This window comes from Cokeromyces recurvatus (assembly GCF_025118155.1).
Source record: "Cokeromyces recurvatus strain NRRL 2243 chromosome Unknown BX663scaffold_23, whole genome shotgun sequence".
In the NCBI taxonomy this organism is placed as follows: domain Eukaryota; kingdom Fungi; phylum Mucoromycota; class Mucoromycetes; order Mucorales; family Mucoraceae; genus Cokeromyces; species Cokeromyces recurvatus.
In genome coordinates, this window is record NW_026251409.1 from 378,135 (window position 1) to 402,702 (window position 24,568).

At 31.0% G+C, this 24,568-nt stretch overlaps 10 protein-coding genes across 10 annotated transcripts; 4 read left to right on the plus strand and 6 right to left on the minus strand.

Moving 5' to 3' along the window:
* Window positions 1-95: 95 nt before the first annotated feature.
* Window positions 96-8,413, minus strand: BX663DRAFT_517888 (uncharacterized protein). The gene is made up of 10 exons (XM_051528783.1): window positions 8,078-8,413; window positions 7,870-7,985; window positions 7,016-7,806; window positions 6,786-6,881; window positions 6,223-6,698; window positions 5,823-6,165; window positions 916-5,725; window positions 691-845; window positions 452-591; window positions 96-379 (listed from the first exon to the last, which is right to left on the minus strand). The coding sequence occupies exons 1-10, from the start codon at window positions 8,227-8,229 to the stop codon at window positions 277-279; spliced, it is 7,182 nt and encodes a 2,393-aa protein (XP_051380498.1). The 5' UTR covers window positions 8,230-8,413; the 3' UTR covers window positions 96-276.
* Window positions 8,414-8,896: 483 nt separating this feature from the next.
* BX663DRAFT_439384 (uncharacterized protein) lies at window positions 8,897-9,322 on the minus strand (the record flags this gene model as incomplete). The annotated part of the gene is made up of 2 exons (XM_051523333.1): window positions 8,897-9,067; window positions 9,128-9,322. 2 exons carry the CDS (start codon window positions 9,320-9,322, stop codon window positions 8,897-8,899), a joined length of 366 nt encoding a protein of 121 aa, XP_051380499.1.
* Window positions 9,283-9,664, minus strand: BX663DRAFT_517892 (uncharacterized protein). The gene has a single exon (XM_051528784.1). It carries the CDS (start codon window positions 9,581-9,583, stop codon window positions 9,377-9,379), a length of 207 nt encoding a protein of 68 aa, XP_051380500.1. The 5' UTR covers window positions 9,584-9,664; the 3' UTR covers window positions 9,283-9,376.
* A 154-nt stretch (window positions 9,665-9,818) lies between these two features.
* On the minus strand, window positions 9,819-10,504 carry BX663DRAFT_517893 (uncharacterized protein). Its single transcript, XM_051528785.1, has 4 exons — window positions 10,429-10,504; window positions 10,183-10,337; window positions 10,000-10,130; window positions 9,819-9,925 (listed from the first exon to the last, which is right to left on the minus strand). The coding sequence occupies exons 1-4, from the start codon at window positions 10,496-10,498 to the stop codon at window positions 9,913-9,915; spliced, it is 369 nt and encodes a 122-aa protein (XP_051380501.1). The 5' UTR covers window positions 10,499-10,504; the 3' UTR covers window positions 9,819-9,912.
* BX663DRAFT_517899 (major facilitator superfamily domain-containing protein) lies at window positions 10,505-12,411 on the minus strand. Its single transcript, XM_051528786.1, has 5 exons — window positions 12,041-12,411; window positions 11,787-11,961; window positions 11,719-11,724; window positions 10,945-11,660; window positions 10,505-10,879 (listed from the first exon to the last, which is right to left on the minus strand). Exons 1-5 carry the CDS (start codon window positions 12,371-12,373, stop codon window positions 10,592-10,594), a joined length of 1,518 nt encoding a protein of 505 aa, XP_051380502.1. The 5' UTR covers window positions 12,374-12,411; the 3' UTR covers window positions 10,505-10,591.
* A 2,603-nt stretch (window positions 12,412-15,014) lies between these two features.
* BX663DRAFT_517904 (permease family-domain-containing protein) lies at window positions 15,015-17,149 on the plus strand. The gene is made up of 3 exons (XM_051528787.1): window positions 15,015-15,267; window positions 15,347-15,567; window positions 15,650-17,149. Exons 1-3 carry the CDS (start codon window positions 15,115-15,117, stop codon window positions 17,058-17,060), a joined length of 1,785 nt encoding a protein of 594 aa, XP_051380503.1. The 5' UTR covers window positions 15,015-15,114; the 3' UTR covers window positions 17,061-17,149.
* Window positions 17,150-17,294: 145 nt separating this feature from the next.
* Window positions 17,295-18,343, plus strand: BX663DRAFT_517905 (uncharacterized protein). Its single transcript, XM_051528788.1, has 2 exons — window positions 17,295-17,428; window positions 17,512-18,343. The coding sequence occupies exons 1-2, from the start codon at window positions 17,331-17,333 to the stop codon at window positions 17,873-17,875; spliced, it is 462 nt and encodes a 153-aa protein (XP_051380504.1). The 5' UTR covers window positions 17,295-17,330; the 3' UTR covers window positions 17,876-18,343.
* Window positions 18,344-18,491: 148 nt separating this feature from the next.
* BX663DRAFT_159307 (uncharacterized protein) lies at window positions 18,492-20,095 on the plus strand. The gene is made up of 5 exons (XM_051521634.1): window positions 18,492-18,708; window positions 18,782-18,850; window positions 18,915-18,961; window positions 19,059-19,192; window positions 19,258-20,095. The coding sequence occupies exons 1-5, from the start codon at window positions 18,609-18,611 to the stop codon at window positions 19,742-19,744; spliced, it is 837 nt and encodes a 278-aa protein (XP_051380505.1). The 5' UTR covers window positions 18,492-18,608; the 3' UTR covers window positions 19,745-20,095.
* Window positions 19,847-21,216, minus strand: BX663DRAFT_517909 (SMAD/FHA domain-containing protein). The gene has a single exon (XM_051528789.1). The coding sequence runs from the start codon at window positions 21,120-21,122 to the stop codon at window positions 19,905-19,907; it is 1,218 nt and encodes a 405-aa protein (XP_051380506.1). The 5' UTR covers window positions 21,123-21,216; the 3' UTR covers window positions 19,847-19,904.
* Window positions 21,217-22,073: 857 nt separating this feature from the next.
* On the plus strand, window positions 22,074-24,116 carry BX663DRAFT_488430 (coth protein-domain-containing protein; the record flags this gene model as incomplete). Its single annotated transcript, XM_051524812.1, has 4 exons — window positions 22,074-22,089; window positions 22,159-22,666; window positions 22,746-23,568; window positions 23,661-24,116. 4 exons carry the CDS (start codon window positions 22,074-22,076, stop codon window positions 24,114-24,116), a joined length of 1,803 nt encoding a protein of 600 aa, XP_051380507.1.
* Between the last annotated feature and the right edge of the window lie 452 nt (window positions 24,117-24,568).

Consider the following 24,568-nt stretch of genomic DNA (forward strand, 5'->3'; position numbering starts at 1 on the left):
TTATATCATTTAAGAAAAAAAAAAGGTTCTTTTAAAAAGGAAGAAAGAAAGAAAGGAGAAGGTAGGAAAACATTTGTTATAAATATAGTAATAAGTTATTGTGTATTATAAACTCGTGCTTGTGACTTTATTGCTTACTGCATACATTATTACTTATAATCTTAGCTATTACATAATTATAATAAAAAATCTAAAGAAAAAAAAAGGGGGGGCGGCATATAATACAAATTATTATTGTACAAAAAGGGAAAATATAAACTAAAGAGAATACACCTGTTATTTTGCTTTTTCACTTGTATCATTATTAGATGAAGAAGGTTGACAATATTTTCTCAATGATTCAGCAAGTATTTTTTGATTTAATGGTTTAGTTAAATAACTATTTTACACAGTAGTTAGTATTATTTTATGGCACTTTTTTTTTTACAATAACAGATGTATATATATTTACCCGTCCATTCCTGCATTGATACATATATGTCTTGCACTTTCTTGAACATCAGCTGTTAAGGCTACAATAGGAAGTCGACTTGTTCGTTTTTCTTCATCCTCTATCTCTCTAATTTTTTTAGTAGCAGCAACACCATCGCACTATATATACATATACATATATGTATATATATAACATTAATAACATTAATAACATTAATAATATTATCTCCTTCAAGATAGATATTTTGTGTGTGTTACCTTTGGCATATGATGATCAAAGAAAGCCATTGTAAAATAACTTTCGGGATGATTGATCCATGCATTTACAGCCTCTAACCCATTATTTGCACATTCAACTTGGAAGCCAAGTCGAGTAAGTTGCTTTAATAACAATTTCTGTGCAACAGGATTATCTAATGATGATGATTATATTATAAGGCAAAATTAGGGAAATTTTTTTATACATGTATTGTTATTATTTACCTTCAGCAATTAAAATATTCATTGTACTGAATAAGTTTCGTTCTTCATCCGTAATAAGTTTGGCTGTCGTTGGTCGAGTATTGTTGGGAACAAGTTTGGGTAATTTCTTATCTAGTACTTCACCAATTGTTCTTAATAGTTTAAGTCGTCTTAAAGGTACTGCCATACGAATTGCTTTACAAGAAAGCTTCTGGTTCGAAATATGATCAATTAAGCCTGATTTCCCATTTACTAAACCACCTGCAGGATAATTCATGATGATGATTAAACAATCTTTATTGATGATGCTTGCCTCTTCAAGCCAAGAGTTGGATAGTTGTGTAGTGGTATTATCTGGATTCATATAAAGTCCCACAATAATAATATCATATTTTGTTTGCTTTAAATATCTCTTAAAGTCTTCTATTTCATTTGCACCATCTACTCTAATACCTGTTAAAATAAATCGAATCATATCAATTGTAGCTGGATATCTGGAAATAGCCAACACTTTGAGTGAGGATAAGTATTGATGTAATACTTTGCGCTCATCAAAATAGGATTCAATTTGAGGGTTTTTACCGCCAGCTTGCAAATGAAACTTTGATACTCGAATGCTAAAATAAAAATCGGATCCTTTACCAGGGACGCTAGAGACATTGATTGAACCAGACATGAGCTCAACAAGTTGAAGACAGATAGAGAGCCCAAGACCAGTGCCTCCATACTTGCGTGTTGTACTACCGTCCACTTGAGAGAATGGCTCAAAGAGGACCTTTCTTTGTTCGTTACTAATACCAATACCTGTATCAATGACTTCAAATAGCAATGCTACTTGATCGTTTGAAGCAATCTTTGTTGTTGTATCCAAAGAGCATTTAATTCGAATTTCACCTTCATGTGTAAACTTGATAGCATTACCAAGTAAATTAATCAGAACCTGTCTTAGACGATTTCCATCAGTAATAACAACGGTAGGTACATTATCAGCTATCATATAGGCAATATTGATATTTTTTTGAATAGCCATAGCAATCAGCATCTCAACCACATCAGCGATCAAATCTTCTATTATTACAGGAGCTAAATCTAGTGTTACCTTGCCTGCTTGCAATTTAGAGAAATTTAAAAGATCATCAATGATCTGTAAAAGGATCTCACAGGATTCCTTTGCGGTTTTCACCAAATCGCGTTGTTCAGGGTCTAATTCTGTCTCTGCTAATAGTGAAATCATACCATAAAATCCAGAAAAGGGTGTCCGGATTTCGTGACTCATGTTAGCAAGAAATATTTCTCGAAGGCGTGTAGCACGAACGGCTGCCTCTTTACTCTTTCTTGCATCTTCTAATGCCTTCTTTTGCATTTCAATCATGCGCATATTCGCCATCGTCACACGTTGTACAGACTTAAACAGGAAAGCATTTGTGATAGAGATACCCATTTGTTGACATAAAAGGCTAAGGACAGTAATATGGCGTTGAGTAAAGATGCCACTTGAGCCCTCCAAGAATAAACAACCGGCAAGAGCACTCTTGTGCGTGATGGGCATGCAGATGACAGATTTGTTACCAACACGGTTATACCATGGGCCCACTGCAAATCTTGCATCTTGATCTATGTTATGAATAAAAATACTTTCTCCAGTGTTAATTGTGTGATGAATGATCCGGCTTGAGACTAATTCATCATCATCCATAAGGGGACGAGGAGGATCAAAGGTCATAGAGCCCTCTTGCTGACTACCATAAGCACACATACCGTATTTTTCTTCCTTAACAATAATTGCTCCACAATCTGCGCCTGAATTTTCCAAGATGATAGACATCATCGATTTAAGTAAACTGTCAAACTTGACCTCGGATGAAATAACTTGAGAACTTTTAAGAATAGAAGCCATATCAAGAATATCTAGAGTAAGCAATGTTTGCTCAGTTGTAACAGGGGGGATTGTTTCTGATACAAACGGTTCATTAACAGTATTGACTGCACCCAGTGAAGATGTACTCCAGGTTCCTTGAGGACCCAAGAAAGGAAATGGATCAGTTTGGACACCAGTGTCATGAGATTCAATACGACCATCATCATATTCTGTCAATAGGGTAGTGTATTTTGTACTTAATTGTTGTGCTTTACCATAAGATCCATGATGAACATACAAGTCAATTGCCTTCCTTAACATACCATAAGCTGCATTCTTTAAACCGGAACGTTCATAGAACCCACCAAGATATCCATGACAGATACATAACTCTAAAAACCAATCACCTTCACGTGCCTGATCAATGGCATCTTCATAAAGTCGAACTGCTTTAGCCAAATCGTTGGAGAGTGTGGCTACCTTCTCTGCCTCTACTAAAGTATACCACATAGCATAATTAATGCGGGAATGTTCCATCCATGGTCTCAGTATAGCTTGGTTAGCCTCGATACGTTCTATATACATATTAATTTCTTCCTGGGATAGTTCTTCTCGCTCTACACGTATCTTTTGAAGAATAGCCAGTGAATGTAGATAAACAACCATACGAGTATGTCGATGAGATGGATGATTGTGCATGCCACGAATACACATATAACCTGTAGCGATAGCATAGTTGTAATGTCCATATAGTACAAGTGGCAGCATACGGAAAGAATCATACCAATTTAAGGGGACATTTGGACTTGGACTCTGTTTACAACTTTCAGCAATAAAATGACTGTCACAGAAACCATCATCTCCATTAAAGATTTCCTCAGGTGTGTTATGAAAGGTATGACCTTGTAATGCTTTAATTGTACGAATCACACTCATGATCAAGATATTGATATCAGCAGATGAAGACCAGTTATGAATATCATCATAACAACTTTCTGCTTCTGCTAGTGTATCCGATAAATTATTACCTATGTAAAACAGCATATCTACTATATGCAAGTGCGAAAAGGAAGCGTAGATACGATCACCTGCTGACAATGAGTAGCGTAGTGCTTGGCGATAAGCAGCAATGGATTCACGTTGATGGTGTTTCCATACAAGCCCAAAAATATTATAGAGACAGAGGGCACGACCTTTTTCGTTATTGCTACCATATTTTTCGGATATCGTAACGCCTGCCGCACCTAGTTCCTCACCAAAGCTGTATTCATCATAAAATTCAACAGCACAAAGATTCAAAAATGTCAAAGCCACACCTGTTGCAGATGAGATACCTTGAGTCAGTGAGTAATAAACTATTTTAACAGCATAATAAAACATTTCAGTTTGATTGCCAAGCCAATATGCACTTGTGCACATCTCCTCAAGGATACTCATAATCGATCTTAACTTTGGATCCTCACATAGATTCAATTTTCGCATCTCTTCAATACCTATCTCCTTAATCATGCCTATCACGAGTTGGTACTGTTTATCAAGTTCCTCACGAGTGATATTAAAATTGAAGTCATCAATATTGAGTTCTTGAAGACAGTTACGTAAAGATTGAGCACCTTCTTCATGCATTTGTCGAGAGAAAAAATACTTGTGCTGAATACGATAGGCTATTACGCGATCCATAGGATCCGTTGTATGTTTAAAAATAGCCTCAAGGTATTTCTCAGTTGTTTCATATTCACCGACAACCCAACTGAGGGAAACAGCATTGGTGTAAAGATAATGTGTTCGGCTGTATTTTTCGCCTTCCCAACAATCAGATTCTAATAAAGAAATGGCTGCTTTGTAGTAAGAGAAGGCCATTTTATGAGCACCTGATGCACGAGCCTTATTGCCTGCCTCGTATAATATATTCCTATACATTGCCTTATTTTCTGACACACATATCAATTTCATAGACTTGAGCAAATGGTCAGCAATAAGAAAATTATCAGCATTCTCTTCTTGCATAAGATATTTAGCAATCTTAAGGTGGATCTTTTCCCTACTTTTTGGATTAGCAAGTTCCATAGCGGCTTGCGAATAACGATCATGCGACCATTTAAACTCATCACTCTCAAGTGGTAAGATATAACCCTCTTGTAAAGCTGCTTGCAAACCATTGATAGGATTATACAATTTACGCGAAGCTGATCGAAAAAGTGTTCTTTGACTTGATTTTGACGTGATAGATGTTGATGCTGTTAAGGAAGATTGTGCTTCATTATTGGCCATAGAAAATTTGATCAATGGATGTTGAATATTTTTATGGTGCATAGACTCGGATGAGCTATTATCATCATCATCCACTGCTTGTGAATTTATTTCTGAATTGGCTGCGTCAGAATCAGAAAACTCTGATTCAGGATCTGAATGTAGCATTAAATATTTGACGGTATTCCAAGAAAATGTATCACCTACAAAGGAAGCCCATTTAAGCAAACGTTGACCATCTAATGGTAATTCCTTTAATCGATTTACTAAAAAGCTAATATCCAACTCAGCATCACGTTCAGCGCCATCCTTGGACATAATTACTTGTTGAATATCGGCCAGGTTATAATCCCATTCATTTTCTTCCCAGTTGAAGAAAATCATTTTCTTCTTCTCAAGTGTAGCTAGCAGTTGGGATGTATAAAAAGCATTACCTCGAGTCTTCTTATACACAATATCTGCTAAGGGTAAAATAGAATCACGATCTACATCCAAAGGTCTATGAAGAGCATCACTCACATAGTCAACTAACGAATCAAAATCAAGTGCATCAATTGGAAGATTATGAAATACAGCATATTCATTTGTAAGAAGTTTTTCTAGTTGTGGAGTAGCTTCTTGATCTCTAAAGGCAATAAAAAGTAAAAGCTTTAAACGAGAACCAATCATACTTTCAATTAATTCCAATGATGGCTCGTCTGCTAAATGAAGGTCATCCAAAAACTTATGTCGTTAAAGAAAATATATATATATATATAAATATATATATTAAATAAAACAGATTCTATATTAAAATAATTAATTCATCTATATATCTTACCAAAGTCACCATACGCCATTGAGTTAAAGCTCGAAATACTTCAACAAATAAATTATGAAAACGAACACGAGTTTCAACATTATCCAAATGAATTTGATCAATAGGTTCTTCTGAATCCTCACTATCAACTGGGTCTAACAATGGCTTTAATTCAGGTACTAGATCGGCTAAAAGTTCGATTTTACAAAATTGGGAACCTAGGTGTGTTTTAAGATGGTTATAAAATGCATGAATTTCTTCCTCAGACTCGGATAAAACTTGCTGCAAAATTTGAGAAAGAGATTTTAGTATACAGCTATAAGGTACTTTATGTCGTGAATCAAATTTTGTTGATGCAACATAACTTTATAAAATATTTATCGTCAGTAAAATAATAATTCATTCTGTATTTAATATTTACCCATGCTGCCTAGCTACATTTTGAACGGCATTAAATAAAGTAGATTTACCTACACCACCAGGGCCAGAAATACAAACAATTTCAACACCCTGTTTTATACTTTGTACTCTACCATTCCCACTAGATATATCACTTCCATCAAATCCACTACAATAGCTTGGGGAGGTATTTGATTTTGTACCAGTATTGATGGCTCCGTTAGTTACACTACCTTCATTACCTGATAAATGGTCACTAGTATTATCACTTACACTTGCATTACTTATATGAAAATCACCTCCACTTGTGATTGTAGGTAATGTAGAGCCTGTAGAATATGATTTGTCTTTACGATTTTTCATTGTTTTGTATACACCAGCTACACGTTGTATAATATAATTCATCTCAACAATAGTTCCCTGACGTCCATAAATCGCTTTAGGTAATGTAAAAACTGAAGCAACATCTTTTTCTGCTAAAGGAAAGGATTCAATGACCTACATAAAAAGTATATATTTATATATAACATTAGTACTATGACCCTACTCCTACTTTTCTTTTCTTTTTTTTTTCTTCTTTTTTACTTCATAACTAGTTTCAGAAGCAAACTTTAAACGTTTTAGACATTCTTTTAAATCAGCTCTAATACCATAAGCGCTATTATATCTTTCATCTGGTGACTATAATATGTACATTAGAAGAAGAAAAAGAAGTTGATTAGAAATAATGATAATATATACAAATATATAAATATGTATACGGTAAGAAAAAAAAAACTCTCTCCTACACAAAGCCACATAATTCACTTTAATACCTTATTTGTCATTTTTTCAACAATTCTAGCAACTACTTCAGGCACTTCTAGTTGGATCTCATGAATAAGCGGTATTTTTTTACTCAAGATACTGTTCAATATTTCTAATGGGCCACCATCAAATGGATTTTTTCCAGTTAATAATACAAAAAAAACGATACCCAATGAATAAATATCTGAACGATGGTCTGGGACATAGGTTGTTCTACCGGTTTGTTCTGGACTTACATAAACCAATAGATTCTGTAACATTTCCATAGATTCCTTATTATTTGCAGTCTTTCTCCAACCTTCACTTGTAAGATAAGTCTCAAGAGATTTTGTTCCAGAACCAAAATTCCACATTTTCACTCTTGCTGAGTCTTCACCAGTCCATTGAAATGCAGATAATCTAATCTCCCCATGCACAACATTATTTCGATGAATAAATTCCAAACAATCTGTACACTTGATAGCAAAACGGAGAAATGTACTGAGATCGTAAATAGGACCATTATTTGGTAAACCTGCAGAAGGTAAAGGTTGATAATAATGACTGATATTATTACTATTAAAATTACTGCTATAATCCATAAATATATTGCTACTATCATAATGAAACGAACGATAGCGTTTCTCTATTGAATGATCGCTAACTGAGCTTCTATCTGAATAAGCTGTTGCTCTAGATGTAATTGAATTATTTGATTCATCGGATTGCCGTTTACTATATTCTAAATAGTTCTGTCCTTCATCAGCGTAAATAACTATAGTTAATCCACTTGGTAAATGAATATATTCTAAAGGTCGAACTATATAATAACTATTAAATGAGTAACTCCGCACTCTTCTATATTTATATAATCAATACGTACCTAAAAAAGATGATCCATCACTCAGTTGATATAATCTTTTTATGATATAATATTCTCTTTCAAGTCTTAATGAATTAGGAGACATTTTAGCCACCACTGGTTTTTTATTTGATATTCTACATAGTAATAAATAAATTATCTTTTTTTTTTTTCTTTTTTTTGTTTTTCTTTTTTTTTCTTTTTTTTTTTTTTTTTATTAACAGGTTACCTATAGCCAAAAACAATATCCACACTTTCACCATGGGCTAAACTCGGTATCGGGGCAGCTTTAAAATGATAATTTGGTATTTGTAAAGCATCACCCAACATACTGAATCCAGTTGAATCTGTAATTGATCCAGTCGATCCAGAATTAGACATTATGTGTTAAAATGGCTTTTTTTTATTCTTTTTTCTTTTTTGTCGTCGTATATATTTAGCTGTTGTCGCTATCCGGGATATATGATAAAATACACAGTATTATTATTTATTTATTTATTTATTTTTTCAACTATATATTTTATTCGTAGGTATTTTAGCTTATAAATAAAAACTTGGAAAAATAAAAACAAGTTGATATAAGCAATTAAAAAAGGGAAAAATAAAAAAGGAATTAAAGGGGGAAAATACTGTTTTGCCCAGGCTGTGTGGAACGAATGATACTGCGAAATATTCTTTTTTTTTTTTTTTTTTTTTTTGTGAATTACTTTTACTGCTTAATAAGTGGATAAACTATATCGACCAGAAAAATAAACTTTATCCAATCTTAGATTTTCTTTTTTATCTAGGCATTCAAGTGTCAATATTATCTAATATATTCCTTTTAGCTTATATTATTTTATTTTATTTTTTTGGGGGAAGTATGATTCTGCCCTTTAAAATCAAATAAATGTCTCTTTTTTTTTTTTTTTTTTTTTTTTTTTTTTTTTTTTTTAGTGGTTAGAAGGAATGCTTTTTGATATTCTGAATCACTGTTTTGTATATAATATTTCAAGATAATGACACAATTTTTCTGTTTTCAATATGTATGTGTATGTGTATATTTTATTTAATCATAAATACCAACAATAGCATTAGCCACAAGAGATTGATCAAATTTAGCTTTTGAAAGATTTAATGTAGTTTCTTCAACCTCATTTACTTTAAATGTATTATTTAATAAATTGTCCCAGTAAGCATTTATATCCTTTTTAAATGAATCGTTCGTATTATCAACAATCTAAATAAATAAAAGATAAGCTTGCTTATTTTGTATAAATGACATGTTTAAATACTTTACTTCTTGACGTTCATCTTGTATAATTTTCATTATAGTCTCTATATTCTTTTGTTCCAAATAGCCTTCAACATTGGTATCTTGAATAGGTTGTCGATGTTCAAGTCCACCCAAATGAATGGTTCCTAATTCTTTTATCAATACTTGTGTATTTACTCCTCCTTGTGCTAAAAAGTAATGTCTATTATATAAATACATATTTCATTTAATCGTTTATATTACTTGAACGTTAAAATTATATATGTGAAATATTTACGCTCTAATATCTACTCCTTCATCAGTATTTGTTGTTTTTACAGAGAGTTTCTTTGATTGTGATTCAATTTGATTTAATCCTCTTTCAATAAATGGCAATTCTTTTGGAAGAATTTTATTGTTAGTTAATTTGGATCGTTCGAGAATTTGCTTTAAAGAAGCAGGTGGTTTTTCTTCGTTGTTCTTTTTATCGACTAGTGACATTATATATTGTATGTCTTGATCGCGTATAAATATTTGTTTAAGGAGAATAGATAGATATATGTGTATATAAAAAAAAAAAAATAAAAAAATAAAAGAGGGAGAGAGTGTGTTTAAATATTTCTTTGAAAAGATAGTCACATACACTGTATTATCTTCGAGCCAATTTCAATGAATGATTTGATCATGTATAAGTACATAAGGTGAAGAAATGAAAGAAAAAAAAAAAGACATATTATTTTATAGTTAATTCCCCAAAAAAAAAAATTGAAAGTTTTTGAGTCTATTATTTATTTGATATAAAATAGTTAAAGACTTTAATGCTGTATGAACTAGATAGAAGCACTGCAGTGTGAAATTGCATATTAAATAAGTAATTATTTTATGTCAAAGGGTAATTTTATATACGGCTACTTTACCATTTCACCGGATAAATCTCCCACTTTTCCCAAACTTTGGTCTTATAATAGTGATCATTTTTAATCAATTGCTCTACTTCATCAATAGAGTCAGCATTATACAATACAAAGCTTCCTTCCATTTTACTAGACTATTCAAGTATCGTTAACATTCTATTTATATACACAAACTATCTTCTTTACTTCATGGTTATCTAAAAGTGCACCACACGTTATTATACCTCCATTCTTCTTTGCAATACGAATCTCTGAAAAGTGCTTATCACGTATCCCCATTCGACGTTCAAGGCATTGAGGGTCTTTATAATCTTTAAGAACAGCCAAAAACTGCTTCTTCTCTTTTTTTTAAAATATATATTTATATATATACATATATACATGTATATAAATAATATAATAATATGCAAATAGCATTATATTATAATATACCTGTGGTAAAGTATCTGGCTTGGGCACGATTGAGAATTAATCTTTTACTTAATAAGCTTGATAGTAACATTAATAAAGAAAGAAAGGGAAGAAGAAAGATATAGGATAAAGAAGATCGTGTGAACATATAAAAAAAAAAAGGAAGGAAATTCGGGAGATGAAATTATAAAATATAAGGATAAGCTCTTTCTCCAATAGAGCCATTCTTTTCGATTTGCTTATTTAACTTGGACAAATGAATTCTTAAACAGAAAGCAGCTAGAGCAGCAAGGAGCATTGCACCAGCATTGATCATATTAGAGCCAATATATCTAGGTGCATCAGATGGCCAACCTGAATAAAGAGCGAAAGTACAGATTAAGGCACCAAAATTGGCAATAGAAGATACAATACCCGTTGCTGAAGCAACAGCTACAGGATCTTCTTTTGAATTAGCTGTCCATGCCATACTCTATATTTCATATAAATCTATAAGTTACTCCTTATTATTTCAACTCATAACTTTAATCATCTTACCAAAGGTACAGTTGGGTAAGTACCGGCTGCTACAACCATTAATCCGAAATAACGTGCAGCAACAGGCTTTGTAAAACTCAAGATACAAAATCCAATGAAGGACACACAGGAAGATCCAATAATAAACCAGCCTCGGTTTTTATAATAATCACTTAATCGAGTAATAATATAGACCATCATCATACCAAAGACATAAGGAGGGATACTCATTAAACTGACTTGGATTGAATTAAATGTACCGATTTCTTGAACAATTTTAGGTAAGAAATAGCCTAAAGAGGTAGCTGCCATTACAGGTGTGAAATACAGTACACAAAAAAGCCATACTTTAAAATCCCTCAATTCTCCGAATACTTGCTTTAGATTACGTTTCATGTTACGTTCTTCAACACTCTCTGTTGACCTTGGTCGTCGTACTACTGTCGAATTCTCAAGTCTCTTTTTAACACGTGTACGTTCGTCTTCATTTAAAAATCGAGTAGACTTTTCAGGCGTTGAAGGTAAATAAAAGATAGTAGCAAGTCCAAAAATAATAGATATAATAGCAGAAATTAAAAATAGCCATTGCCAGCCATATAAATTACCACGAGTATCTATTAATTGCACTCCAGCTGAAATAAGTCCTCCAAATGCACCCGAAGCAGGTCCAGCCAAATAAGTAACACCAATACGTGATGATATTTCTTCTGGTCTGTACCATAATGTATTATAATAAGCTATTATAATAAATATTTACTATATATGTTAAAGAAAGAAAGAAAGAAAAAAATTTACTAATGCCTAAATATGAATATATTAGTTATACTACTTGTATAAATGTCTGTATTTTTTTTTTCTTTTACCTGGCCAAAATCCCGCTTCAAATGCTCCTAATAAAAAACGTAATAAATAGAAATGCCAAGGTTTAGAAATGGCTGCCATGCATCCAGTGACTATACTCCAGGTAATCATGATTCGTGCAATCCAATGAGCAGGATTCACATGAGCCATCATCAAATTAGACGGCACTTCAAAGATCTTTTTTTTTTTTAAAAAAAAAATACATGTGTAAATATATGAAGACTTAAATGAGCATATTATATATGGGCATATTTACAATATAGGCGACATAAAATAGGCCAAGTCCAATATTGTTTTCGTGACCCGTTAATCCTGCTGTATCCATTAAAGTATGCTTTTCTGATTTATTCATTGTCATTGCATATCCAACGTTAGATCGATCTTCCACAGATAAAAAATAAAGCCAAAATATCCAGGGAACAATACGCCAATCTAGTTTTCGAAGTAATTTTTTTTCTTTATCCATGTCTATTTCATCTTCATCACTCGAATCATGAGGAATATCTTCATTAAGCATATATGTAGTATTAGGACGCTGTCGAATGTCTAAATTGTCTTTAGTCTTAAGCTCAATAATTGATTGATCCATTTTAATTTATAAAAGAACAGAGATCATGAAAAAAAAAAAAAAAAAAAAAAAAAAAATTAGTATAAAAATATTTTCAAGAAAACTATTTATTTTTATTACTGATGTGCTTAATGAGCAGTGTGTGTGATATAAATTATTCAACTGAATTAATTATTTAAAAAAGAAAAAAGATATAATAAAGGCATATGCAATAAAGAGAGGCGCAGAATTGTTATCATTAAAATGGTTTTGTTTTGCAATGGGATTAGATATAATATAAAAATCTCATCAGCATACGGGGGTAAAAAAGGGGGGAGAGAAAACATAAAGTAACTATTTATGCAATCAAAGGCAGCAGGAGAGCATAAATCTATTTAATCCTGATTTTAAAGCATAAATCTACCTTCATTTTTTTCACTAAGTTTAGTTTATTGACTTTGTCAATAATGGATATATTATTAGAGGCTTTCAGTAGTAGAGTAATAAACTTGAATTAATAAAGAACTTTGCAGTCAGTATAGTTAAATGACTAAAAAAAGAAGCTATAATTGGGTGTTTGTTGAAATGGAACTTCTTGGTATAATTGACAAAGCTTATGAAATCAAAGGTTATGTGTTCTTCAGAACTATCTTGTACAATGATTATGATATAAAAGTGAAGCCTCTTAAATTAGCTTCATATAAATTCTATCTTCTTCTAACTAACTAACAACTGGTTAACACGTATAAGATTAGCTAATATGAATTTGAATTATTTGGCAGAAGAATCGGATTGGATAAATTCAAGAGCTTCCTTTATTAGTAAGTTTTCCTGGAGTTAGTATTACTATTTTTAAAAAGATAGGTTATGTGTTTCAAAATGATACTCTCGAATAATAATAAATTAACTACTAGAAGTATTAAGGTGTAGTGACAATAATTAGCTAAGCTAATATTTTTTTTTGTTTTTACAATAGAAAAGGTAGGATTGTAGCTATTTATTCTTTTAATATATAACTATGGTTACTACTCTTGACCGCAGTTTTACTATATACTTTTCCAATGTTATTATTGACAAAAAATATATATATATATACGCGTATCAATAATCCGGTCATTATTTGAATTTATTACATCTATGTGTCATATACTATTTTTGATAACATCATAATACATGATATCTTAGGAGAAGCTTTTCATTGTCGTATTTCAGCTGTCAAAAAAAAAAAAAAAAAAAAAAAAAAAAAAAGAAAAAAAAAAAAGAAAAAGAAAAAGGAAAAAAAAGGACAAATTAGATCCAAATAGCGTGTTCAATTTGACTATTCATATCTTAAATAAGGATTTTAAATTTAATATGAATATTAAAAATGAGTTTTAAGCTACACCATAGTTGTTCGTTCGTTAGATATAAATAATATAAAAAAAAATTGTGACAATAAATATATTTTGAATTTAGTAAGCACATACATCTATATCCTTACTTTGGGTCTCCCGGACATTACGTATCATGTTTCGTAATTTAAAGGCATTATTAAAAGAAAAAAATACTTTCTGATGATCAGAATAAAATAAGGGGTAACTTTGTAAATAATTGACAAAGGTAGGATAATAGAATAGTCCATTAAACAATCATTCTTCTCTTCCTAATAACAAGAATATAAACAAGCTGCAGGCTCTAAAATATGTAATTATTATTCTTAATTTAATTCAACACACGATCGTATTACTGATTGATCGCCTGTGTTCAAATATAAATGCTAGCAACTGCAAAAAAAAAAAAAAAAAAAAAAAAAAAAAAAAAAAAAGGCTAATTATAGTGATGAAATAAAAAAAAATCCTATTTTTATGGTCTTTATTTATGTATTAAAGATGAATGATTTATAATTCGTAATTGACTATTAATAAATATTATTTCTTTTTTTTTCCAGTTACTTAGCAATAAAATATAATCTTTGGCTTTACATGTTATTAATAAATACAATGTGTTGCTATGCCAAGTATTGATGTTTTTAGCGGAAAAAAAAAAGAAAGGGAATGATTTAACTGTTTGTTTATTTAGTTTCAGATAAAAAGGTGTATTGTTACACGTAAAAAAAAATAGAACTTGATAGGGTAAAATTTTTAATGAAAAAAAAAAAAAAAAAAAAAAAAAAAAAGAAACTTGAAAGACTGCTCACTTTTAATAACATTAAACTATTCATATTAATGTTATAAAAGGTATACATTAGGAAAAGAAATTCACCACTATAAATTCTAGTTTGTCAAAACAAAGTTAAGAATAATAAGAAACAACTCCGCTTTGAGTTAGTTGTGAGTTACATAACTTGAGAGAACTGAGCAATAAGAAGCTTAATTAGCGAAAAAAAAAGGAAAAAATAAAATAACAAAAAAAAAAGGAAAGGTTATTTCCTTTACCATAGGTTCTGTTAGTTGCATAATTATAAAATCTTGGTAAACGATTTAAGAAAGAGCTTAATGTAAATTATCAATCAATCAACTGATTTGATTAGTTTCCATTAATACTGAAAATAAAATTAAAAAAAAAAAGAGATAAAGATAAAGGAAAAATTTTAATTGGTTTACTCTTTAGAAACAGTACAAGTGACGCTTGCTTTCAATTTTTATTACCTGAAAACTGAAAATCATTTTCTTTTTTTTTTTTTTTTTTTTTTTTTTTTTTTTTTTTTTTTTTTAGCCATTAGTTTTTCTTTAAAAAAAGGAAATCAATAACAAAACAGCTATTACAGTTTGTTGTAATATTACTACAACAACAGAATCTTTACTATGTCAAATTGGATAGATAAATTAAATGATAAAGTGGCTCACTCTTTTATTGGAAAGTATTTCCAATTAGAGAACTCTGGACATAGAAGAGAAAGAAAGGGTACCAAGTTTACAACTGAACTTCGAGCGGGTATCACTATTTTCTTTGCTATGGTAATAACGAATATAATATAGTAATAATGCAGTCTTTATATGTGTATATATTTATTTATTTTATGTATATTATGTATAGGCTTATATTATTTCTGTCAATGCTTCCATTATTTCTTCAAGTGGAGGCACTTGTGTTTGTGTGCCAACTGCCGATGACCCTGCTTGTGATAACGATCCAGATTATATGGCCTGTGTTTATGAAGTTAAACTCGAGATGATTATGGCTACTTCTATTATTGCTATGATTTCTAGTATTATTCTCGGTGTTGCATCTAACTTGCCTCTTGGAATGGCTCCTGGGTAAGTTTATTTTTTCTTTTTAAAAAAAAAAGGTCATATTTAATATTAATCTTTTTTTTTTCTCTACCTATAATGTATATAGTATGGGTTTAAATGCTTATTTTACATACACAGTTGTTGGTTATCATGGTACAGGAAAAGTCCCTTATCAAACTGCTGTAGCAGCTGTTTTTTTGGAAGGTATCATCTTTTTTGTTTTATCTTTGTTTGGTGTTCGTCAATGGCTAGCCCGTGTTATTCCTATGAGTATTAAGGTAGCTATGGGTTGTGGTATTGGTCTGTATCTCTGTTTTATCGGCCTTCAATCATCAGCAGGTATTGGTTTAGTTTCATTAGATAAATCCACACTTGTTACCTTAGGTGGTTGCCCCCCTTCCGCTTTAAATGATGGTGTATGTGAATGGGGACGTATGACATCACCTACAATGTATATGGGTCTTTTAGGGTTAGTCATTATGTCCCTCTTATTGATATATCGTGTTCGTGGTGCTATTTTAATTGGTATCGTCGTGATCGCCATTACCTCTTGGCCACGTAACAGTCCTATTACTTACTTCCCTTATACTACATCTGGTAATCAAATGTTTGATTACTTTAAACAAGTTGTTAGCGTTCATAGTATGAAGCATGTTTTAGGGCAATTTGATTTTAGCTTTAATTCGAAAGAGATCTGGATTGCTTTAGTTACTTTCCTCTACGTTGATATCTTGGATACGACAGGTACTATGTACTCCATGGCTCGTTATGGTGGCTTTACAGATAAGGCTGGTGATTTTGAACACTCTACTCGTGCTTTCTTAGCTGATGCCTGTTGTATTACCGTTGGTTCCTGTTTTGGTAGTTCGTCTTGTACTGCTTTTGTAGAATCTGGTGCGGGTATTGCAGAAGGGGGTCGTACTGGTATTACCGCCATCACTGTTGCCTTTGGTTTCTTTATTTCTATTTTCTTTTCACCCATCTTTGCTAGTTTCCCTCCATGGTCTACAGGTCCAGCCTTGATCTTGGTGGGTTCCATGATGACATCGAGTGTTCGTAATATCAATTGGGATTATCCTGGTGATGCTATTCCTTCCTTTATCACTATGGCAGTTATGCCATTCACATATTCTATTGCATATGGTGTTATTGGTGGTATCTTTGCTTATATTATCATCAATGGTTTTATTTATATTGTTGATAAACTTTCTCGAGGACGTATTCATCCTGATTATTCTCAACGTGAAGACTGGTGGACAGCTGTGCTGGGTCGCTCATTTGTACCTTTATGGATTCGTTTCTTAATTGCTAAAGCTCGTGGTAGAGACTTTGATTGGCATCAAGATGATTTTGAATTTGATGATGATGATGTTGCTCAACCTGCTGCTGTTCAAGAACAGAGAGCTAAAGAAATTGGAAGTGAAAGTCCTACTGTTATTGTGAATAGTTCGATTCATGAAAATTCCTCAGACACTGGTTTAGAAACTGTAGATTCCATAGCTTATGAAAAGCGATAATAATGATAATCATAGTTATTATTATATGTATTTATAAAATCCCTTGTATAAAATAAAAGACAAATAAACAATATAAATAAATAATAGAAGACATCTTTTTTTTTTTTTTTTTTTTTTTGATCATGAAGAGCTTTATCCAATTAAATATTAGATTTGTTGACTATTTATTTTTCTGTTTACGTATGTTATGTGTCAAATTTTCTCTTTTTTTTTCTTTTTTTTTTCTTTTATTTTTCTTTTATTATACATTTATTATTTACAAGTAAAATAATGGATACAATTGCTACCACAGAAGACTTTAAAGAAGAAAATCGTATAGAGAAATTAGAAGAAGCTAATACAAAAATAATAAGAAAATTTCGTAAAAGGCAAAAAAAAAAAACAAAAAAAAATAAATAAATAAATAAATTAATAAAAAAAAAAAAAATAAAAAAAAATAAAAAAAAATTAGAGCAGAAAAATTAGGAGGATATGAAAGCTTACCTCAATTATGGGAAGAGTTTGCACCTATAATTTTAAAAACTATTCATTTGAAATCACCTATACAGCATTTATTAAATTTTACAGGTGACTTCCATGATTATTGTGATGCGTTTAAAGAAGATACGGATTTATATGAATACAAAGAATACTTTGATGCAATGGATTTTGCCTGGACTTGTGTCTTGAAGGATAAAGAAGCGAGTGAAACTGATAAAGTACGTATTATGAATATATTAAGAGATGGACAGGATAGAGCATCCTTGCTTGGTTTACAAGAGGTCTACTCGCATGCAATAGATATTATTGAAGACGATAATGATAACCATTTTTAGCAAATTTCAATTTAAGAAATAGTTATTTATACACGTACACACAAATAGAGATGACGGGTTATGGTCCCTTCTCTCATGAAAATGGATCTACTTTAAAATAAAGAGCGGATCAAAATGATTAGTAGATAAATATAGACAAACGAATCAAATTGGAAGCTACAAAATAGAGTATAAACGTGAATAGTAAACTACCTCGCTTTACTTCTTTAATGCTTTATCATTACAACAGTCTACACTACCCTTATTTGCTCTTCTCTTTTAAATACTTTATAAATAAATAAAAAGACGCTTCTCATTTGACAGACACAAATAACAAGTATGACAAGTAAATAAGAATAGTAAGCGTTATCATCAGTTACTGATTCTCCTGAAATTTGTGTGGTATTTTTTCTAAAAAGGAATACCAATTATAATAAATTATTCCGCTTAAAACCCATGTTTTGAATATATAACATTAATGAATTAAATAGACACAATTGTCAATTAATAATAATTTATATTACCTGCTATAATAGACTATTATCTATAAATAACCCTCAAATAATTTTCATTATTTTATTTTATTTTATTTATTTTTTTCCCCTTCTTCTTATTTTCTTCTTTTTTTCTTTTTTTTTTTTTTTTTTTTTTAAAAAAAACACACACACACACACTCTCTCTCTCTCTTGTATATATTATACACACTCACATATCATTTATATTTATATACACGCATAGTATTTGTATTTAGAAAATGAAGTTCTCCATTGCTGCTATTTCCGCTCTTATCCTTTCGTCTGCTATTTCTTTCACAACAGCAGATTCTTATTCGGATGCTATTAAGGCATGGTGTGGTGGTAAATAAATAACAAATAACCATTTGATTGTTCTCGGCGTGGTTGGTATTGATTATATATTATTATTTAGGTCTTAAAGTGACTGCTCCTACTGCTTCAACTGTTGTTGTTGCTGGCCAAAAGACAAAGATTACAGTTAGTAAGTTACAATAAATAGATTTATTACTACATCAGAAACTAATAACATGTATATCTGTATATAGCTAGAAAAGCTAGTGATAAACACACAAAAACAATTACTGGTCTCGATGTAATGTAGCACGCAACAAAAATAGATTTTCTAATATTTATTAAATTAAGCTGACACCAAATTTTATTTTATTTTATTTTTTTTTATATTAATACAGTTATACTCTGTCTCAAGCACTGGTAAAGCTAGTTATGTTCAAAATGTCTGGAAGGGAAGTTATGCCTTAAAGAAATCTGCTAGTATTACTGACACTGTCCCAAAAAATATTCCTGCTGGTCTCTATTATTACCGGTATGTTTCCTTTTTTTTTTCCTCACTATTAGATAATTATTAATTTTACCTTTTATTTGAAATAGTGTTTGGATTACTAACATGATTGACGGTCAACATGGTCCAGACTGTCTCGAAACTTCCCACACCTTTAAGGTTACTACAAGCTCTCATACAAATGCTGCTGGTGAAACTGAATATGCTGAATATCTTCATGATGATAGTATCTATCCTGAAAATCATTATAATGGTTGCTTCGGTCTTAACGTTGACTATCCTTCAGCTGGTAGCACTTTCAATACAAATGAACATGTTCTTATTCAACTTAATCGTGATAGTGCTTCTCAAACTGGTGAAGTAACCAAGGTTGAACTTTATAAGGGTGACAAATTAGTTAATACTGTTTGGCAAGGTTCTGAATTATTCCAAAGCTCTTTCAATTTGAAAGATCATTTAGCATTGAATAATGTTGACCCTAATGCTGAATATCATTACAAGATTTATACTACTAGTACTACTGGTGATAATACTTGTACTTTCAAATCTAACAGTTTCAAGATTCAACAATCTTAGATTATATGTGTATTTGTGTAAACTTATACTGTATAAAAAGAAAAAAGAAAAAAAAATAACTCAATAAAAGCTGTTATCATATCCCCCACACACACACACACTCACTCACACTCACCTCTTTTCCCTTCCTCTTTTTTTTTTATTATTATTATTATTAAAATTAAAATGATTTTTCATATCTTTCTTGGGCAAGACGCCATTGTCTATCTTTTCTAGTTTCATTATGAATGATGGCATGTTGTTGAGAACCTAGACCTGATCTATCAAGTTGACTTGTGGGCATTAAAGGCTCCAAGATACCACTTTGGTTTTTACCAAGTCTTTGACCTTCTTGCCAACCTAATTTTTGTAACATTTTATTACCAATACCTTGTACTGGTTGTATTGCTGTATGAGAAGTATTTTTATTTTGGGTATCCTTCTTCTCTGTTGATTCTTCTATTCTAATAAATTTTTCAGGTAATAGCGTCTTTCTCCTCATCTCTGCTCGATCTACATAATTCTGTTGAACTTGTTGCTTTTTATCAAAAGTATATAATCTTTTTGCATTTCTATTCCATTCTCTTCGACGTAATTCTAATTCCTCTGGTGACATAACATGGGTTGTCATCTGAGAGACTTCCTTTTTCTTCTTGCCTATACTGGATGTATCGATGGGTAAGCTTGTAACACAACTTTGACAAGGCCAATCTATTGAATGCTCATGTACTTCTATGCAAGTAGATCCAATTTGTATTTTATCCAAATGTTGTAATTTATAGGGTAAACTACTTTGTTTTGATTCTGATAATCTTTTATTATTAGCAAATGTACCATGTTGAGAGCCATTATCAACTAAATAAAAGACTTTTTCTTTTTTATCAAAATAAACAAGTGCATGATATTTACTAACTATCATTTCTGGTAAACGAAGTCGATTGTTGTCCCATGAAGATCGATCACGACCAATAGTGATCCCGTTTTCATCAATAATCACTACTTGTCCAGGTTGAAAATGAGGTGATGATAAAATAACGAAACGTATTGAACGTGTAGTTTCCGGTTGTCCAGCCCAATACTCTTCTGTTAATGGGATATAAGATTGACTTACTTGATCGTAATAAAAATGTTCTTTAGTTTCTGTATTAAACCAGGATTGAGAATCTGAATCATAGATGTATGGATTAGATTCATAAATGGCTTTATAATCACCACATACCCAGCCACTATTGTTGTAATACATGACAAGTCGTTTAGAATGAATCACATATACCCCCATGAGTTCATCGTATGTCCAATCTTCTTTATTTTCTTCTTCATCTTCTTCTTCTTTAACCTTTGATTGAGTTGAATTTATGTAATCATCTATTTCTAAATTAAAATCTTGATCATTTGACATTTCCTTTAAATGTATATTTTTATATGTATATATGTGTGTGTATGAAAAAGGAAAAAAAAATAAATATATTCTTTTAAAAAATAAATAAATAAAGAATGGGTTACTAATAGCGAATTTTTAATAGATCTGAAAATTATTGCAGTAAATATATGCAAGTGTTTTATTGTATGTTTTGACTATCTCTGTGCGAAAAACCTTTAATGTTTGTTCAAGCAATTTTTTTCTTTTTTTTTGATAGAGCATATGAGCATATTTATATTCTCTGCCTTCTAATCTGATTAAAAACTATGTATAGGCGTATCAATTTAAGCTGATATAACACTCTTTTTTTTTATTCTTCATTTCTAGAACGAGGCTGAGAACACAACACTTGTAAATCCTACTACATAATTTAAAATGATAATATAGCAGTAATGATTTGTAATTGTCATATATGCTTTTAGTGTTGTTGAATTAAGCTTTCCTTATTAAATGATATAGTATGTGATGCACGCCCCTTTATCTCTATTTTAAAGAAGACTAGTCTAGTCTGGTCTAGTTACGGTAAATGTGTTGGTTAAGCTTATGTGTTATTCGTTTAAATAATGACACATATTACGTAATATAAATTCATTGTATGTTTCATAATCTTAATTTTTACTGCGTTTTAACCATCCTATTTATAATAAATTAATATAATATGACGGGCATATTATGCCAACAATTAGTCTATTCTTTTCTGCCCTTTTGTTCTCTCTTTTCCTTTTTTTTTTTCACTTCTTTAAATTGTCTACATTATTATTTTTTTGTTGAAATAAGAATATCTTGGCGTGCCTTGAAAAAAAAAAAAAACTTTTTTTTTGAGTGAAACAATTGATTTAATAAAAAACCAGTAACCTGTTTAATATAAAAAGATGGAATTTTATTTTTTTGGATTCGGTAACATTGTAACTTTATTTTTTATATTTTGACATGCATATTTCGTCAGGTAACAAATAAAATAATCTTGTAACTATATATCTTATAGACTCATTCCAAAGTTATTATTTATTTATAGCTATAACTTTTTTGGTAGCTTCTTTGATAGCAAGTGCTTCTGCTGCCATTATTCCATGCTCCGATGTTACATATAAAGTTATCGCTGCTGTGCCCAGTAATGAAACCGTTGGCGTTGTTGTGGATGATACTGTATACCCTTTAACATCTACAAGTAAATACTCTACACTACTTCATATTGGTGAAGCCCCTATGGCTAGTTCAGGTTATCAATATGCCATTCTTAATAAAGCTAATAATGAAATTATCAGAAAAGAAAATTTCATTCGCCAACCTGTCGACGATAGTACTTTAAATGAAGTCTATGATAGATCTTGGAATACTAAATCACTTGTTCAACTTCCTACTATTATGAAACCTCTTCCTATCATTCATCGTATTAAGTCCAGTCTTCATGTTGATGGCCAAATTCCTGTAATTCATATCACTGGTAATCAAACAGCTGTCGATTATATTCACAATCATCGTGCAGAAGACATTGAGATTACTATGAACATGACTTATATCAGGTAGAATGATAAACATATGATATGTATATATGATATTGAAATTAACTCTTCGTCTTCTTTCCCTTATATATATATATAGTCCTAATAAAATCAAAACTTTTAAAGAAATCACAATGGCTATCTCTGGTTGTAGTACACGTTTAGCCTCCAAGCTCTCTTACAAAATAAAGATGCCTGAAGGAAAGAATCTCTATGGTTATAGAACAGTTAAATTGAGATCCATGGCTTTTGATTTGACATACATGAAAGAAGAATTAGCGTATAATATTGCTGAGTCTGTTGGTCTCGCTACCACCAAGTACAGCTATGTTCGTGTCTATATTAATGACAAACCTATTGGTCTCTTTGGCCTCGCTGAGGCTTTCAAGGGCCCATGGATTCGTAATGAATTTGCAAATGGTAATAAAAAGTATAAACAAGGTGCCCTTTATATAGCTGATATGAATGGTGGTGCAGCGTGCTTAGCTAATCAATTGAACGCGCCTAGTCATAATTCTACGGCTCAGCATAATGAAGCAACGGTGAATAGGAATACGAAAAGAGATGTTGCCATCAGTACACATCCCTCTCCTGATTTATCTTATTTGGGAACCAATCTTACTGTTTATAGTCACTTTTATCTTGCTAAGGATAAATCCTATAAGGGCACCACTGACTATGCTAAACTTATGAAATTAACCAAATTTATTTCTAAACAACCTAATAATATAACCTTAACTGATGCTGTCGTCCCTCTCTGGAAAAAGAAATTTGATATGGAAAGTGTCTTGCGTACCTTAGCTTTTGAAATCGTTATTTGTAATGTTGATTCTTATCTTGTTACAAGCAATAATTTTATCTTATATGAAGATCTTGCAGCCGATCGATTTATGATGTCTTCTCAAGACTTGGATCTTACTATGGTATGTTTTGTTTTTGTTCTTTTTTTTTTTTTTTGTTTTTGCTTTTCTCTACTTTATACTAATATAATATAATATAATATATATGTAATTAGGGAATAAATATACTAAATCCTAGTATATTTTTTGGAGGTAATTGGACAGAATATCCTGGTGTCTTAACAAAACCCTTAACTTCACGTTTGATGGCTGTTCCAGGCTTTAAAAAAGAACTTGGTCGTTTGATTCTTCGCTATACTAAAAAACTTGTAAATCCCAAGGTCTTATTCCCACGTATTGATCAGCTTTATGATATGCTTAAGGGAGAAGTAGAATGGGATTTGAATATACAATATAGCAATAACGCTAAGACCTTTTGGTCAATGGCTGAAACGGAAATGAAGCTGGCAAATACGACAGACTCTAATTCAACATCAACAGATATCAATACAAGTAATGTTTTCGACATATGTGTTAATGGTGAAACGCATATACCAATTTTCATGGGCTTAAAAGAATGGATCAAACTTCGTAGTTCAAATATTTTAACTTTCTTTAACCAAACTTTATAAAGTAAAATAATAAATAAATGTACATAAAGTAAAATAAATCATTTTATATATTAGATAATAATCAACCACCTTTTGTTTCGTTTCGTCTTTAAAACATTCTCGATTTTTTTTTTTTTTAATTAATAGAATCAAATAATTGTTTGGTCATTTTATAACGGGATCTATACTCTCTCCCTTAGAGAGCCTTTCTAACCATCATTATTCTAAACGGCGAAATGCATTCAAAAAAAAATATATATATATTCAAATTAATATTCATATTTGGATATATTATACAAATATATTATACACATATTATACATATATTATATCTATTTATATATACTTTTATATTGGTTGGCCCTCTTACTTCAAATGCATATCTATATTAAGCGCTTCTGTAAAATGAAAAAAGTGAGAGTATCATGCTATTAAAATAAGCTTACCAATTCTTCTCTTGCTAATTCAAGTGT

What these genes read in the sequence shown, in the direction of transcription:
- BX663DRAFT_517893 (XM_051528785.1), bottom strand. Translation starts at nt 10,498, where the DNA reads ATGTTACTATCAAGCTTATTAAGTAAAAGATTAATTCTCAATCGTGCC. An exon ending in AGCCAGATACTTTACCACAG is followed by an intron (nt 10,338 to 10,428) that starts GTATATTATAAT and finishes TTTAAAAAAAAG; the next exon opens with AGAAGAAGCAGTTTTTGGCT. An exon ending in CACTTTTAGATAACCATGAA is followed by an intron (nt 10,131 to 10,182) that starts GTAAAGAAGATA and finishes ATACTTGAATAG; the next exon opens with TCTAGTAAAATGGAAGGAAG.
- BX663DRAFT_517892 (XM_051528784.1), bottom strand. Translation starts at nt 9,583, where the DNA reads ATGTCACTAGTCGATAAAAAGAACAACGAAGAAAAACCACCTGCTTCT.
- BX663DRAFT_517888 (XM_051528783.1), bottom strand. Translation starts at nt 8,229, where the DNA reads ATGTCTAATTCTGGATCGACTGGATCAATTACAGATTCAACTGGATTC. An exon ending in TGATGGATCATCTTTTTTAG is followed by an intron (nt 7,807 to 7,869) that starts GTACGTATTGAT and finishes GTTATTATATAG; the next exon opens with TTCGACCTTTAGAATATATT. An exon ending in ATCAATGCAGGAATGGACGG is followed by an intron (nt 380 to 451) that starts GTAAATATATAT and finishes TGTGTAAAATAG; the next exon opens with TTATTTAACTAAACCATTAA.
- BX663DRAFT_517909 (XM_051528789.1), bottom strand. Translation starts at nt 21,122, where the DNA reads ATGTCAAATGATCAAGATTTTAATTTAGAAATAGATGATTACATAAAT.
- BX663DRAFT_517899 (XM_051528786.1), bottom strand. Translation starts at nt 12,373, where the DNA reads ATGGATCAATCAATTATTGAGCTTAAGACTAAAGACAATTTAGACATT. An exon ending in TATTTTATGTCGCCTATATT is followed by an intron (nt 11,962 to 12,040) that starts GTAAATATGCCC and finishes AAAAAAAAAAAG; the next exon opens with ATCTTTGAAGTGCCGTCTAA. An exon ending in CTTACCCAACTGTACCTTTG is followed by an intron (nt 10,880 to 10,944) that starts GTAAGATGATTA and finishes TATGAAATATAG; the next exon opens with AGTATGGCATGGACAGCTAA.
- BX663DRAFT_517904 (XM_051528787.1), top strand. Translation starts at nt 15,115, where the DNA reads ATGTCAAATTGGATAGATAAATTAAATGATAAAGTGGCTCACTCTTTT. An exon ending in TCACTATTTTCTTTGCTATG is followed by an intron (nt 15,268 to 15,346) that starts GTAATAACGAAT and finishes TATTATGTATAG; the next exon opens with GCTTATATTATTTCTGTCAA. An exon ending in CCTCTTGGAATGGCTCCTGG is followed by an intron (nt 15,568 to 15,649) that starts GTAAGTTTATTT and finishes TAATGTATATAG; the next exon opens with TATGGGTTTAAATGCTTATT.
- BX663DRAFT_517905 (XM_051528788.1), top strand. Translation starts at nt 17,331, where the DNA reads ATGGATACAATTGCTACCACAGAAGACTTTAAAGAAGAAAATCGTATA. An exon ending in ATAAGAAAATTTCGTAAAAG is followed by an intron (nt 17,429 to 17,511) that starts GCAAAAAAAAAA and finishes AAAAAAAATTAG; the next exon opens with AGCAGAAAAATTAGGAGGAT.
- BX663DRAFT_159307 (XM_051521634.1), top strand. Translation starts at nt 18,609, where the DNA reads ATGAAGTTCTCCATTGCTGCTATTTCCGCTCTTATCCTTTCGTCTGCT. An exon ending in TGCTATTAAGGCATGGTGTG is followed by an intron (nt 18,709 to 18,781) that starts GTGGTAAATAAA and finishes ATTATTATTTAG; the next exon opens with GTCTTAAAGTGACTGCTCCT. An exon ending in GCTGGTCTCTATTATTACCG is followed by an intron (nt 19,193 to 19,257) that starts GTATGTTTCCTT and finishes TATTTGAAATAG; the next exon opens with TGTTTGGATTACTAACATGA.